The 15835-nt window shown below is 56.0% G+C and overlaps 1 protein-coding gene across 1 annotated transcript; it reads right to left on the bottom strand.

The window, feature by feature from the left end:
* Positions 1-494: 494 nt before the first annotated feature.
* LOC128416747 (protein-glutamine gamma-glutamyltransferase E-like) lies at positions 495-14795 on the bottom strand. The gene is made up of 13 exons (XM_053394832.1): positions 14677-14795; positions 12728-12901; positions 11862-12104; positions 9879-9997; positions 7872-8000; positions 7563-7743; positions 7347-7482; positions 5690-5793; positions 5373-5615; positions 3078-3398; positions 1669-1826; positions 989-1113; positions 495-744 (listed from the first exon to the last, which is right to left on the bottom strand). The coding sequence occupies exons 1-13, from the start codon at positions 14681-14683 to the stop codon at positions 585-587; spliced, it is 2100 nt and encodes a 699-aa protein (XP_053250807.1). The 5' UTR covers positions 14684-14795; the 3' UTR covers positions 495-584.
* Positions 14796-15835: the final 1040 nt, after the last annotated feature.

A 15835-nucleotide genomic window follows, 5' to 3' on the forward strand; every position in this document is an offset into this window, starting at 1 on the left:
TTTGCAAGATGCACCTAGCGCGCCTTCTTAGCTGACCATTTGCTAGGAGGTGGTTCTGTGCCTTGGAGAGGCCCAAGTGGTGCAATTTGACCCAGTTTCTGAGCACATCAAAGCATACCAGTCTGCCCAAAGATCCCTACAAGAGGTCATGTGGAGGATGGAGCAAGCTTGTTTCCTGCTGCTCCAGAGGGGAGGACCAGAACCAAGGGATACAAATGGCAAGAAAGGAGACTCCAGTTCAACATCAGGAAGAGGGCAAGAGCCCTGGAAGGTGGTGGCCTCTCCTGCCTTGGAGGCTGCTAAGCAGAGGTTGGCTGGCCATCTGTCAGGGATGCTTTAGTGGAGATTCTGGCATTGCGGGGGCTTGGACTGGATGACCCTTGAGGCCCCTTCCAACTCTATAATTTGATGACTGAAGGAGCAGGAGACGGTCCCCGCCCCACCCATGAGATGTGCATTAGCCATCCACAGCCCCCTAGAAGAAATGCTGCCACTTTTCTGCCTGGGGAAAAAGCTTTTAATCATCGTGCAGGAACAGGACAGTCACACACACACCCTTTCACCACCACAGCCCTTGCCCCGGATCACATGGACCCGGCCGGGGCCACGTTCATGAGCACAAAGCCCTTGATGTGCTGGAACTTGTTGCAGGAGAAGTCGACGTGGAGCTGCATGGCCCCCGCGCTGCGTGGGGTGAACTCGAAGAAGATTTTGGACTTCTCTCCAGGTGCCAGCGCTGCCACACTGAAGGGAGAGAGAGAGAGTCACACACACATGCAAGGACGCAGCCCTGGAGTGACCAGCCAGAGGCCTGCAGGGGTTACGTCCTCCACAGGGCCACGGCTGAACTGGCTCCACCTGCAGCTGGCTTGGCTTCTCAGAGGAGTAGCTTGGGTGGGACGTCTCCTCGCCTTCCCCTTGCCAGGCAGGAGAGTGGGCCAGCCAAGCTCCTCCCACTTGCTGGTTGCTCCTCCCCCGCCAAACTTACTTGATCTTGACAGCTTGGCCCATCAGTGTCACCAGCAGCACACAGTTGTCCACTGGCTCTGGGAGAGGGTTGGCGTAGAAGATCTCCACGGTGGCCGGTTTGTTGGCTACAACGCTTGGAGGGGCCTGCAGCCAAGGAGAGGAGCTGCTCAGTCTCTGGGAAGGCACTCTGCACCAGCACTTATCCTGGCAGGTGCAGGGCTCCCTCATTCCGAGCAGAGCCACAGACCCAGGGGGCTTGCTGAGCCAGGACCCCCTCCTCAGGCACAGCCACCACCTCTCCAGAGCCCCCCCTTCTTTCAAATACGGTCAAACGTTGTACCTATTTAGGCCTTGGAATCGTTGCAAACAGGATACTCACAGCCACATTCCAAATTGGATCAGGATCTCAGCAGGAGCAAAGGGTTGGGCTCTCCCCCCCCCATGATCCAGTTGCAGGGGGAACCCAACAGCCCCGTTCTTTTTTTTATGTTTCGTTCTTTTTTGTTTGTATAGTACTATTTTGGACTTAATGTCTGTAATTTTTGTTATGATTCTACATTGAAAATAAAAAAGTAAAAAAATATATAAAAAAAATAAAATCATTTGTGGGTGGGGGGCTGCGGCTCCAGGACGGGGGACCAACAGGGAGTGGGGCGTTCCTTCTTGGCTGCAGCCCTTGAGTGCAGAGGGGCTCCTTACCGTGATGGAGACGTTCTGGGTCTCCAGGGTGATGGCCTTCTCCACCAGCAGCTTCACGCCGTCCACAACGTCACATAAGGCCGTGACCAAGAGCTTCTTGTCGTCCGTCAGGGATGCCCCATAGTGGCCGTACGTGATCCGCAGTGGGAGGTGCTTCTCTGAAAGGCAGAGGGGTGGGGGGAGTCAGGATCCTTTCCTCAGAGGCAACCCACCACCACCCGGCCTCCCGCCCCCTGAACTTGTTCCTTGCAAGAGGGGAGGTCCTGCTCCATGGATTCAGCCCAGCGATGACCACAACTCTTCCCGCCCCTTTTCCAGGGCCGCCTCTGCAGCGGAAGGTGCAGCTTCCAGAGGGAAGCAGCTTGGAGGACATCCCTCCTCCTCCTCCTCCTCCTTCTCCCTTGGGAGACCCCAAAGGGCAGAACATTCCCAGCCAGGACCCCCTTGGCTGGAAGGCCAGAGCTTAGAGCATAAAAGAAGATGCAGACCTCCCTCAGCCGGCTGAAGACTGACCTCTTTGCCTGACCCACAAAGCGAGACCCTTGTTTATGGCTCCAAACACCTCAAATCCCTATCTCGTTTGTCTTTCTAAGATCTTCTATGCTTTATAGAGTTCAGACTGTATTTTTGATTTAACGATACTGCTTAGTTTTTTTTTTATTTAAAAAAACTGCAGACCGCTTAGATATTTTGAAACATCAAGTGATTTATAAATGCTTTTAAATGGACAAGACAAGCAAACAAACAAATCCTGGGCCTCCAATTTAGCTCTCCAGCTTGCCAAGTGAGAGCAGCCTGCCTTGGCCCTCCTCGGCTGGGGGGGGGGGGATGGCCCATGCGCTGGGGCTCCCTCCAGACATGCTGCTCCAGTTGGCCCCTGCCATTGCCTTCCTGTGCTGGCTTCCCTTCCCTGCTCCACTCCAGACCCCAAGGGCAGGTACAGACTCACCTGAGCTGGGCTTCCTTCTTTGCTGGCTCCCTGACGGTGATGCTTGGAGGCCTGGGCCTCAGAGGACCCCCCCCACCTGGTCCAGGGGGCTCTGGCTTTGACAGTGGGGCTGTGGGTGCTCCTGCCCGGAGACCTGCTCTTGGCCCTGGTCTCATGATGAGCCCTGCACAGCATTTCTACTGCTGGGCTGCATTTCTCCGCAGCTGCCTCTCGTGGGAGCCTGAGCGAGGGGGAGCCTTGCAAGAGCCTTGTGTCTGGAAGCCCCAGGGGGCCATTGCAGAGTGGGGTGGGGGTGCCAGAAGGTGGAGCGGGTGGGGGCCCCTGTGCCCGCAAAGGGCAGCCCAGTCAGTTCCACTCCTGGATGGCAGCAGAAGCTGTGTAGATCCACCCAGCAGACAACCCCTGTTCTCCCTCCCTGCCTGGATGGGCTTTGAGACACGGAGCAGGGGAGGCCACTTACCTTCCTTGTTGCCAAGGCTGACAGTCATCACTTCCTTCAGGATCTCTCTGATGGCCGTCCGGGTGTACAGGACACTCGAGACGCTCAGGTTGACGGTTATGGTCTTGGGCTCCGGGGCCAAGTTGGCCAGGGTGAGGATGAGGTTGATGTCCTTGCCAAGGATGGGCGGCTGGGCCAGCTTGAACTTCCCAAAGAGCCCGGGGTGCGTGATGAGTTCGGAGGCGGAGGCGTCGTCGGTGGTGCTCATGCGGCTCTCGCTGGGCGTGGACCCATACATCTGGGAGCAGGCCTTGCGGTAGATGTTTCTCTCCTCGGCAGAGCCTGCAAGGAAAGGAAGGGAGTGGTCAGCCCCCAGTTCCAAGCCCCCCTGCCAAAATGCAGGCCTCCAGCTCACCTCCAGAGCTTTAGGTCTAGTCTGACACACTGCCCACCTGCTGTGCCCCTTTTCTGCCAGCGCACATGGAAGGAACACCTGCAGGAATGGCGTTGCGGGAAATGACCTGACTCGGCTGGTGCTTCCTGCTGCACACAGCCTCCCTAGTCTAGCTGGGCGGGCGAGTGGGAGACAAATAGCACTGGCCCTTTGAGCAGTTGAAAGCAGTTGACCAATTGACTGGCCAAAAATTAAAAAGCTTGTTCATCCTATTGTGAGAGTATCTAGGTGGCCCCTCTTCTGATGCTCTTCAGATGGACTAGTGGTCTAACTCAGAACAGAGCACCTTCCAGAGCTCCCACATGGGCTGCTTTAGGATGTCCAGCGGACACAGGTGAGGGTGGGAGTGATCATCTGGCAGAAGCCCAAGGAGCGCTGGCAGGTTTCCAGCACGTGGAGCTGGGCCAGGAGCCAAGGGCTGGGGCTCCTCATCCCAAGAGAATGTGCACGGAGCGCATTCCAGAGTCCAGGCAGCAGCTGCACCGCGGCAGGGAGGGCGGGTGTGCCTGAGGACGTATGGGGTGCTGTGAATGCAGAGAGGGCCGCACGGAGTCAGACGCAGAGCCCCAGAAGTTGCCTTCTGCAGAGTTAAAGCCCAGCACAGGGCGGTTGACTCTGCTGGCACCCACAGGGGGCCTCGGGGAGGGGCGTGGGGGGCGCCTCAGGACCCCCAGCTGTTCTCTCCAGTGCCAAGGACCAGCAGCAGCACCTTCTGCGCACACAGCATGTGCTTCCTTCCTTCCCAAATGCTGCTTCCAGCCAGAAATCCTGAGGGAAGGCAGGCAGAGCACAGGCAGGAAGGTTTCCATGTGGGACGGGGGAAGAGCCTCTGCCAGCGGGTGTCCCAAGCACTCCCTGGCATTCTGGCGGGGGGGGGAGCGGCCAAGGGTGCAGGTGCCTCTGTGGGCTCTCCCAGCCCCTCATTCTGCCTCCATTTTGCGCCTCCTCGTCATGGCCACTGACAGACCCCCTCCTCCCTGGGAGTTTCGCCACCTCTGCTATGATTGCTGCCTCTGAGAACGGACTCTCTTTGCTCTGTTCTAGAAGGGAAAGGGATTGCTGGGGGAGGGCGGTGGGCTGGCACGAGGCAGACAGACTCCCCTCTGTTCTCTCTGCTGGCAGCTATTCATAATTTTACACACCTGCTGTGCATCTCCTGCTTGTCTTTTGCTCCACGGTCAAGAACTGGGGCCTCCTTCAGACTGGCAGGATCCAGCCCCTCCACAAAGGTGGTCCTACTGGCCCTGATTGGCCTTCTGAATACCAGCTGCTGGGAACCCCAGGAGGGGAGAGGACAGGGCTCTTGTGCTCAGGTCCTGCTTGGGGGTTTCCCATGGGGCATCTGTTTGGCTATTTGGACTAGGTGCCCCCCTTTTGGAGGGCTGCTTCAGCAAGGTAGTTTTAAGTTCTTATTGTATCACTCATTCCCATATGGAGCGGGGGTGTGTGGGTGTGTGGACAGACTAGATGTCCTTCAAGGTCCCTTCCAAATTTGCGATTCTGCAATGGAGTTTAAACACTGGCATTGTGATTTTGGTGGTTGTCCTTTTACTCCCTTTCCTAGTTGATCATCTTTTGGTCTTGCTTTCTAGTACAATGGCAAAGTTTGCATCCTGGGGGGTCACAGCTGATGACAAGTTGTCCCACCCTGCATTGATTTGCCCTTATTGATACTCTGTTGAACCTGCCATTCTGCCACCCAGTTTGGAGAGACCACCTGTATGCTAATTTGGTGGCCTCTTTGCTGGCCTGGCCGGTGGTGGCTTCTGCCTCTCCCCGCCTAGTGTGTCCCCTGAGATCAGAAATGGGGAAAGGGGGGAAGCCAGCCGGAAGGGGCTGGTCCAGGAGGGAAGGGGACTCACCTTCTGGGTACTTGTAGTTGTTGGTGATGTCCACCCGATAGTTGCTGCCCACGGCTTTGGTGCTGATGTGGCTGCCGATGGACGTCGTGTCGCAATAGACCCTGACTTGCCTCCCGTCGGGATAGAGGACCCATCGGTTGATATCGGCATTCACCTCGGAGAAGACGAATCCCGTGTCGTAGTTCAGCCGCACGTCTCCTTGCTTGACAGCCAGGACAGAGGCTGGTCCACATTGGTAGATCCCTGGAAGGAAAGCGGGATGCAGCAGCTGCTCTGGAAGGCGACCAGGGTGGGGTGGGGGCAGGAGAGGGCCTTACCTTGGCTTTTCTCCTGGGGGGTTCCGTCTACCACCTGCCACCCGCAGTAGGCATTCCCCAGATCCCTCCGAGTGAACCAGCATTCATTCCAGACATGGTAATCCCTGAAGGGGGAAGGAACAGAGGAGAAGATAGGAAGCTGCCTCATACAGAGTCAGGCCACTGGCTCATCTAGCTCAGCACTGTCCACACTTCCTGGCAGCAGCTCTCCCGGGTTTCAGGCCAGGTTCTCCTGCCCGCCCTGGAGGTGCTGGGGATTGAACTGGGCACCTGCTGCATGTGGGGCAGATGCTTTGGCCCTGCTGAGCTGTGTCCCTTCCCCTGAAGGCGCTGGAGGCTCGCCTGAAGAGGGGGCGGCAGGAGGCAGAGCCAGGGCTCTCCCCACGAACCTCATGCACAGATGGCAAGCCAATGGGCTGAGCTCACAAGGGGGGAGGTGGCAGGGATGCCAACTTGAATAAAATATGGGGGGGGCAAGTAAGCCCTTCCCCACATTATCACATGAGGCGGTTCGTGGACACCATTTGAATGACAATGCCATATGTTCTAGGGTGGCTGAAGGGATCTTGGCCCCTGGGAGTTTGCTCCTCAAAGACGACGCTCCCCAGAGCTCAGAGGCAGAAAGGCAGGCAGGGAGGTCCTGTCCGGGGGCTTCTGGCCAAATCCGCTCAAACTGGTCAGCAATGGCTCCTCTGGGACCTTTAGGGGGAATATTTCCTGGCTGGTTGGTGATTATTGGTAAACATGATGTTTATTCCCCCTCCCATGTTTTAATATTGCTTTATAATGGAGACATATTTAGCTATCATAAGGGTCCCCCAAATAGACAAAGAAGCAGGGCAAAGACATGGGGATGAATGAAACCAATGGCTGCTCCTGGCATGATAATGGGCTGCCTAGCCAAGCCGAGTGACCTGGGCTCTGCCCTTGTTGATCTTGGACTGGATGAGCGAAGAGGTGCTCCCTGAGTCATAACTGCCTCTGCAAACAGGACGGTGAGCAGCATTACCCAAGGGGCAGCTGTTTGCCTTGGCTCCCTCCACCTTCCAGCTCTCCTGGGAAAGTGACTCCTCTTCCCCGAAGAGCTGGGGAGGGAGAAATGGCCCCTGGGCCAGAACAGTCCCCGCCCCCCGGACGGGAGCCCAGGCTGAGGAGGGCCACGTTGGGCTTTGCCAGAATCCTGGCCCAAGATCTGGCATTCCTCTGACAGTTCCATTGCCTGTAGGGGGCTGATCCCCAGAGCCAAACACAGGCATGAATAGACTCATAGAAGTGTAGAGTTGGAAGGGATCGTAAGGGTCATCTAGACCAACCCACTCCCCAGCAATGCAAGAATCTCAGCTAAAGCATCTCTGACAGGTGGCTACCCAACCCCTCCTTTAAAACTTCCCATGAAGGTGGTGGAGAATTGAGTTTAAGATTGGAAATGTGAGAAATGGAGAGAAACCCCAGATATCCGTTGTCTGTCTCCAGGGCCTGGCAAGACTGGCCCCCCGGGGGGGGGCGCTTTAGTTGAGATTCCTGCATTGCGGAGGGTTGGAACAGATGACCCTCAGGGTCCCCTCTCGCTCTACAGTTCTGTGATTCTATGAAGGGAATCCTGGGATCGAGCATCCGAAGGGCCCCCCTCCTCCCCGCCCACCAGAGGCGCGTTTACCAAACGGAGTCTTGGCCCCTCTTGATGCTCTTCCCAGAGGGGTCGTAGTATTTGTCGATGCTGAAGTTGGTGTCCGCGTCGTGGGCGGAGTTGAAGTTGGTGACCAAACGGGTCGGGATGCCCAGGCACCTCAGGACTGCGAAAGAGAGGGGAGAGGGGCCGGTGGGTCTGGGCTCTGCTGGGCGCCCCGGACCCCATTTGCCACCAGAAGCCTACCTGTGCCGCCCACCCCGGCGAAGACCCAGCACTGGCCGTACTGGACCGGCCGGAAGTTGTCCTGCGCCCACTTTCTGAGGATGGCCACGCTGCCGTCCCACCGAGAGGGGTTCTCGTGGTGGGCAAACTCCTCGCTCCACTTGCCCTCCAGCACCCCGTTGTCGTTGTCGTTCCCGTTGACCTAAAGCGCCAGGGAGGCGGAAGGGGAGGAGCAGGCGGGTGAGGGGGGCCTGGGAGCTGGGGAGGGCTTTCAGGCTCCCTGAAGGATCCCACCCCCCTGGGATCAAGTGGCAGAGGGCTTGCGCTTACCATGGAGCTGATCACTCGGCCCACGTAGCGAGGGTCGCTCCTGCGCGACGTGTCCCCACCTGGGTCCTGGCGATGGTAGAGGCTCAGGTCCAGCAGCATCAGGGCCAGGTTGAGCATGTTATCTTGGAACTGCAAGGCAGAAGGGAAGGTCCTCTAAAGCGCCAGGAAGCAGAGGAGCATCCACACAGAGACAAATACGCGCAGTCACCCAGGGTCCGATCAGCACCCAGCCAAGGTGCACTCCAGTTGGGCCCTCAGACCGGGGCAAGTTAGAACCAGAGGGTCTTCTTATGCACATGAAGATGCAGAAGTACCAACTGGTTCCAGGGCAAGTGGGGACCCCCAGCGCTCCGCAGCCAGCTCTGCCGCTCCTCTGCTCATTCTCTGTGATACAGATAACCTCAGGCCTCAGCCCAGCATCCTCTGAGCAGAACCATCTCCATGCCATGGGGCACAGATGGAGCTGGGCTCAGTGGCTGCCTCCCTCTTTTCTACCTTCAGCCCCTGACACTGGGAGGGAATACCCGAGAATGCTGACCCCAAGAGAGTCTTGTCTTGTTCTGCTCCTGGTGGTGGCAGGAACCATTCCCTTCCATCATGCAATGCACTCTCTAGTTTGGGCTACACACACAGTCACAGAACATGTGGACAGCCTTCAGCATGTGTGAAATTGGCAGCCCAACCTAAAAAGTGCAGGTTCCTGCTAGCTAGCGGGAGAAGGGGCTAAGACTACAGAGCTCTATTGCTGGCAGCTAAGGACCAAGACCATAGAAATGCAATTGGTAGAGAGGGCTTTGTGTGATGTCATTTCCCCTCCTCTCCCAGAGAAGAAGGAGCATATAGTACTTCCTGCTCCTCTCTCTCTCTTTCTTTGACCAGCAATGGGTGCAGACCTGCCTCCCTTGCTCCAGCTCAGAAAAGTAAATAGAAGTGACTTGCTTGCATAGTCTTTACTGTTGCATAGTCTTTACTGTTGCTGTGAACCAATGCCTGTCTAAAGTAAGTGAATCTTATTATTAAGCTTACCTTCCAAGCTGTTGCCTGGTTCTTTATTAAGCAGGGTAAGAAAGGGGAGCCAGCTTACTTCATAGCTGGACTTGCTCAAAGCAAGGTTCTACAGCCTAATTGATTTGATTTATTATAATTCCTATGTTTTTAAATTTTCTGCCACGCATGGGGTGATTTTGCTTAAAAATGGAAAGCGTAATGTTGGTGGTCAACAAAAGAGGTTTAAAGACTGTCTCACTGCAAATCTTTAAAAAATGTAGTATAAACACTGACAACTGGGAAACACTGGCCTGCGAGGGCTCCAGTTGGAGAACAGCCTTGACCAAAGGTGTCCTGGGCTTTGAAGACACTCGAACTCAGGACACAAGGGAGAAACATGCTAAGAAGAAGGCACGCTTGGCAAACCATCACCATGATCAACTCCCACCCAGAAACCTACGTCCCCACTGTGGAAGGAGGTGTGGGTCCAGAATTGGCCTCCACAGTCACCTACGGACACACTGTTAAGACCGTGTTCATGGAAGACAATCTTACTTGGCTACTGCCAAAGAAGAAGAATATTTTGAAACCCTGTTCAACCCACACACATGGGTGCCTAGATGGATAAATTACAATTAATATATCTTCTCCTACCTATTAAGGCCCATCCCACTCGACGGTGACTGTGCAGCCATACAGCAATGGCCTAGGAAGCTGCTCTCCTCAACCTCCCCATGACCCCATTTCCCAGGACTACTTGCCCTGCTTATCCTCCCATGAATGTTTCCATCGCTCTGAGGATCCAGGCAGAGGAAAATGCTGCCTCTCCTCCCTTACCATCACTTCCTCTCCTGGCCACCTCTCCATCTTAAGGCTACAAGGGCACTGCTGCTGTCCCCCTGGCAGGGGCGGTGGAGCCCCAATCCCAGAGATATAGGGCCACAGCCCCATAGCCCAGAGATATAGGGCCAGCAGCAGAGCTGGTGCTTTGAAGGCCAGGAGCAAGACCTTAACACTGACCTGCCCGTAGTACCATCCTCGCGCTTCGATATAGTTGGCGTTTCCCACGAAGATGATCCCATTTTCGTTCAGAACGTATTCTTGCCTCTCGCTTTCATCTGCCATGTAGACAAGGTCTCCTGTTGGGCGGAGGCAAGAGGTTGGCAGTGGGTGCTTCAAGCAAAGCTGGATTGGACTTTGAACAACCAAGTGGCAAGGGGTAAATGCCCCCCTCAAATGTCTTTGGGGGCCTCCAGCTTTGCTCTAAAATTAGAACTTGATCATATAAATCAGTTTCCCTCTGGTGTGTGCTGGGCAACAGTTGCTTGGAAAATAATTATTTTGCTGAATAGAACATCCTTGCAAATGTAAATTTATGAAAGAGCTGGATTGCAAGAGAGGAGATTCCAGAAAAAACATTAAGAAGAACTTTCTGGGGGTAAGAGCTATTCAAGAGTGGAACAGACTCCTTGGGAAGGTGGTAGTCAGATGCTCTGACTGTGCTCCTGCACTGCAGAGGGTTGGACTAGTAGACCCTTGCGGTCTGTTCCAACAATACAGTTTTATTATTTTGTGGTTCTTGCATAGACACTGCAGACCATGGCTGCGACCCTGAAGGTCAGAGACCCTGCCCCAGGGGATGGGGACACTCGTCTTGACAACTGAGAGGGAGAGCTTTCCAGCTGAGCAGTGCAAAGGAGCCTGGGCAAAGGGTCACATCCTGCTCTGCTCTGCTTGGGCAGTGAGAGGGGAGCCCCCTCCCTGCCATGTCCCTGCCCCACAAGGAGCTTTTTTGCTGAGCCCCATCATTGCTCCTGCCTCCTTGGGCCAAAAGAAGGAGCTGCCATGGAGCTTCCCAAGCCGGCCGTTTTGCAGCAAGCGATTTCCTAGCCCTTGGCTCCCTTCCAAGAAAAACCGGGCATCCTCTGGGGTCTCCCAGCCTGGCGTGGGCAAGTTCCAGGGCCCTCCAAGGCCAGGGATTTGGCCTGGCTCGAGGCAACCCCCCCCAGCATCTGTCCTAGGAGGGGAGGGCTGTCAGCTAGGCCTTGCAAAGCCAGTGGGACCATGTTACCCCCTTCCCTATCCTTTGGGGGTGGGGTAGTGCAACCACTAGTCTAGATCCGCTGCTTGGTGGGGGGGCATTGAAAGGGGCCCATGGAAATGGGGGGCTCCCCTGTGCAGCTGCTGCTGTAGCAAAGGGCTCTGGCTGCTGCTTGCTCTGCTGACACATAGAAGGGGCAAGTCAGGACTCGGTCGGACGCAGCAGCAGTCAGATCTGCAGGTGCCTCTGGGAGGCTCACTGGGCCAACGTTCTTCTGGGCAAAGAGGGATCTGGCCTCCTGCCCAGCTGTGCTGGATCTTGCCCTTCTTCTTTCAGCCACGTTCCCATTTTTAGCTAGTCCTGAGTGCTGAGTTTCCACCGCCCAGCTGGATGATGGATGAGCAGCCCAGAGGCCCTGGGTGATGCAACCAGAAGAACAGGAGGAGAGTCCCTGGGAGGCAGGGAGGGAGGGAGGGAGGGAGGGAGGGAGAGGGGAGGCCTCCTTCTCCTCCTTCTGCTGCTGTTGTGAAGCACACTTGGCCCCATGTGCTGTGGGGGGGGGGGACTCTGTCTCCAGGACCACCATTACAAACTCTTGCAGCATCACCAGCCGGTCAGTAGAGCATTGCTGTGCCCCAGTCGGGCTTCTGGGTCAGGCATCTCATTGCCCAGATGCCAACATCTGGGGTGGGGAGGAGGTCTGTGCACGGCTTCTGCTTTGAGCTACAAATAAGCCCAAAGCCCCCTACAATTCTCTGAGTCTATGATTCCCTGCCTGCTCGCTTGGGAAGCTGTCCTAAGGGACGAGTCCTAAACCGCAGAGCTGTGGTGCGGAAGGGAGTCACGTGGCACCAACTGCAGTGTCTGCCTGTCAACCCTCAGCAGAAACACCCCTGTGGGGCAGAGGCCCATCCCAAGGGCGGCAGCAGGGCCTGCGCAGGCAGGCAGGAGGAGCATCTTACCTTGGCACCAAGGGTTAAAGAGCAGGACAAACTGCCCCAGGAAGCGGGCATAGGCCTGGTTGCCACACATCATCTGCAGGCTCAGCTTGTAGCGGCCGATGGCAGCGGTGGGGGGGCTGGCCAGGGTGAAGTTGGCGCAGTTGCCATTGATGGAGCTGAGCATGGCACTCCAGGACCCTCCAGTCAGGGCGCTGGAGACGGGGAAGACGGCCCGGGTGTGCTGGGACTCCGAAGGGGCTCTCCCTGCCAGAGGGAACAGAGGCAAAGGCAAAGCTGTCAATGGAGGTGACTCATACCTGTGAGAGGCTACCCAAGCGGCAACGTTCTCCCTGAAGGGTTTGGTCAGCATGAAGATCTAGCCAGCTGGCCAACCTGATTCCAACCTCTGGACGCAGGCACTGCACAGACCTCCTGGGACAGGAGTGTTGGTGCGTGTGTGCGCCCGCACTGGACCCGGTCTCTTCCGCGCCACAGAACAGCTCCTGTGGTGGTGGTGCCATCTTGGCTTCCCACCAGAGAGAACGCTGTGGAGGGCATAACATTACACAGGGCAAGCCAGGGGTCTTTGGCAGCACCTTAAAGATGGACAAGCTTCTTGTGGGAGAGAGATGTTTGCATGCAGGGGTAGGATGGTGGGAAAGAGAAACCCCGCGGTCAAAAAGGTCTTGGCAGGCAAGAGGCCCAGGAGATCTGCCGCTTCCATGTGCAGAGGCCAAAGGTGCGCAAGGACCGAAGGGGAGCAGAGGTGCCATCCCGGAGGCGCCTTTTTGTCCTGCAGCCAGAGATCAGGCCAAGAGGTCCCATGCGAGTGATGCCAGCTGGCCATGGAGGAGGATGGGGGGAAACAGTGGTGGGGGCGGCCTTACCTGTCTCTACAACGAAAGCAAAGTTGTCCCCGGACTGAAGGGGTCTATTGAAGTAGACGGTCAGCAAGAAGCCCTGCCCCCGGCGTACAGCCAGCTCCGAGCAGGCAAAGCGGCTGGTGTGGTGGGCCGGGCCATTGGCCGGGATTTGCCAGCTCAGCTGTGTTGGTGTCAGATCTGTGGAACAGCAAAAGGTGAGTCTGGAAGGGGCCTGCCTGGGCCAGTGGAGCCTGGCCTGACTCTGCTCTCCCCCACCCAGCCAGACGCAGCTGCTGCTCGTCCACCTTCACGTCTCCAAGCCTTCTCCTAAGCAGACTCTGCTTCTTGGGTGGCCGCGACAGGGTGCAATATCCATGCTGACCAGAGCAGCTATCGTCATTTTATTTAGTAACACACCTACATCCCATTCTCCAGGTAAGTTTCTTCAACCCACCTTACAATATCCAATTAAATCAATGTCACAAAATATGAAAACTGCAACAGAAAAGGAAAAGGGGAGAGGGCAGCATCAAATGAAAAGTCAAGATTGTGTGTGAAAGTGATGAAGGGGGGCGGGATGTATAACATCAATCAATCATCACAGATTAGGAAGCAGCATGGGCGTGGGCGCCAGCCAGGGAAGGAGCTGCATGTCTCCCGACAGGGACATCAAAGAGGAAGAGGCCTTGCCTTCATTAGACACACAATTTGCAACAAGGACAAAACACCCTGATGGCGGGCAGCCCTTGCCACCCAAGTGCAGAGGAGCTCAGCAGAGCTGAGGGACTCCCTTTCCAAGGCAGCTCCCTGCAATCCTCCTCAGGCACATCCTGACCACCCAGCCGAGGGGCTGGAGGGGGCTGCTGCTGCTGCGTCCTTGGGATTTCCAGCACCACCAGGACAGCACAGGGTAGAAGTCAGTGCCAAGACTGAGTCTCCATGCCCCAGTCCAGAGAGAGCCTTCTAGAGTTGCCCATAATCCAGCTGGGGCTTTGGGGATGGAGCAGGAAGCAGCTGCTTCCGGGGTTTTTGCTCTCTAGACTTGGCAAATCTGAACCTGAAGGATGAAGTGAGAAGGATGAGTCACCATTAAAGGGAGGGAGGGAAGGAGATCAAAGACTCAGTTGCTCCCACTGTGGTGAGACCAGGAAATGCTCTCAGGTGTTCCAGGCATTAAATGCCAGGCAGGCAGAACCTGCCCTAACATTGGGGATACGTGGCTGTTGGGTCTTCATGCGCCACTTGCTGCCCAGTTCTTTCACAGGGGTAATGCCAATGGCGGGGGGTGCTGGGTACTCAGTTTTGCAGTTCCCACCTGGGTTAGACCAGATCAGGACAAAGATCAAAGCGGCAGGTGCACGTACACACACACACACCACCCCATGACTAATTGGTTAAGGAGCCTCAAGGAGGGTTGTAGTGGGAGGCCAACCAGAGCAGGACTCTGAGGGGTTTGGAAGGGCTACCTGCTGATGGGCTTTTGGTGGAGGATTGTTGCAAACCGCTCAGCTGCTATTTATGAAGAGCAATATATTAATATTTTCTACTCATAAATACATGAAGTGGAGAGATGGAAGAAGAGGCTGGTGCGGGAACTCCAGGATGCTCAAGAATGCGCTGCATCCGTCCACTCAGAGCAGATTGCCACCTTGAGAGGAAGAGCCATCACTTGGGACCTTCAAGGCCCTCTTGCACCCGGAGGGTAAAGCTGCTGGGGAAGAGGAGCACCCCATTTCTCCTGGCACCCAGAAACTCACCATCTCTCCCTTGGGCTGGACCCCTTGGATGTGGGAGACAGCAAATGCCCAGTTGCCTTGTCTTCTTCTGAGGACTCCAGTCTCAGCAGAGCAACAAGCCAAAGGCCACCAAAGAGAAAGCTCCTCCTTCCCTCGCAAGGACCACAGCATGGAGGCTGCAGGGCAGAGAGCAGAGAGCAGGGCTGGCCGGGGCAGGTGCCACCATCCCAAACTCACCTCCCATCCTTGAGTCTTGTCTTCTTCAGCACGGCCAGGAGCTCCTGCTGCACATTCCTCGCCGCTCTCCTGCTGTCCGCTGAGCCAGGTGTGATGTGAGGATGTTTCCGCTGATCCCTAAAAACTACCCGGGTGCAATTAGCCAGTTCCTGTAATCGGTGGCAGCGCAAGGGCAATTTTCCTCTCCAGTGGGAGGAGAAGGCATCCGTGTTTACTCAGAGGAAGTGCATTCACTTGCTTGCGCAGGGATGACATGCAGGACTTCCTACATGGAATTCCAAGGTGAGGAGTCACCCCCAGAGGCGAGGAAACAGGTGGGAAGGGAGAGAAACTGCAGGAGGAAGAGAGAGCCTCTCTCCCCACACCCTTCCATTAGGCAGAGCCCTGCGTCTCCTTCATTGCACAAGCCCAGCCACCTCCCATTTCCCAATGGGGTTCCTGCCTGTGTGCGGACATCCCTTTGGCCTCCTGCCCTTCCCCCAGGAAGCTGGCATGGCCCCATTTGCTCCTCACAAGGTAACTGTGCTTCCAGCATTGCAGGGGGTTGGACTAGACGACCCTTTGGGTCTCTCGCCAATCTACAGTTCTGCTCCAAGAGCCTCTTGAGGCAGCTTCAGCTGAGAGGGAGGGAAGGAGGGGCTGCTAGGCTGCGTTGGCAGTAGCCTTGCTTAACCAGAGAGAGACCCAAAGCCACCGAGTTCCATGGCTGAGAAGGGGCTGACCATCCCCAGGGACTCTTGCAGAAACCCACCGCTGGCTCCCTTGGGCCTCTTGCACAATGCCTCATTGGCATCGATGTTCTCCCCTCCCCATTTTTGTTTCTCCTGGGCTTGAGGTGGTACCTCAGACAGTGGAGGAGCCTTTCCTTCTCCTCAGATGAGCTTTACTGAGGTTTCTAGAAATTGTGTTTTGGCTGAGGAAAGTGAAGTACCTTTTTCCAGTGGAGTATTGATCTTCTCTGAAGGTCTCCAGGGGCCCTTGGTTGCTTTGCATCAAGAATGTCTTCCAGGCTTGGAATTCAAAAAGACTCAGTTAGGAAGATGTGAGACAAGAGCACCAGTCATCTTCTGGAGGGAAGATGTGGCTACGTCACCTCTCAGCAAGGCTTGTCTAACGGGTGACATGGCCATGGCCAACCTGGGGTCATACCTTCCCCCAC

The sequence above is a fragment of the Podarcis raffonei genome, chromosome 6 (genome assembly GCF_027172205.1).
Source record: "Podarcis raffonei isolate rPodRaf1 chromosome 6, rPodRaf1.pri, whole genome shotgun sequence".
Taxonomy (NCBI): domain Eukaryota; kingdom Metazoa; phylum Chordata; class Lepidosauria; order Squamata; family Lacertidae; genus Podarcis; species Podarcis raffonei.

Bases quoted from the DNA above. Each gene is read 5' to 3' on its own strand.
- LOC128416747 (XM_053394832.1), bottom strand. The intron at 8,001-9,878 runs GTCAGTGTTAAG...TCTGCCTTGCAG, and splicing joins GAGGATGGTACTACGGGCAG to TTCCAAGATAACATGCTCAA. The intron at 1,114-1,668 runs GTAAGGAGCCCC...CCTTGGCTGCAG, and splicing joins CCCAGAACGTCTCCATCACG to GCCCCTCCAAGCGTTGTAGC.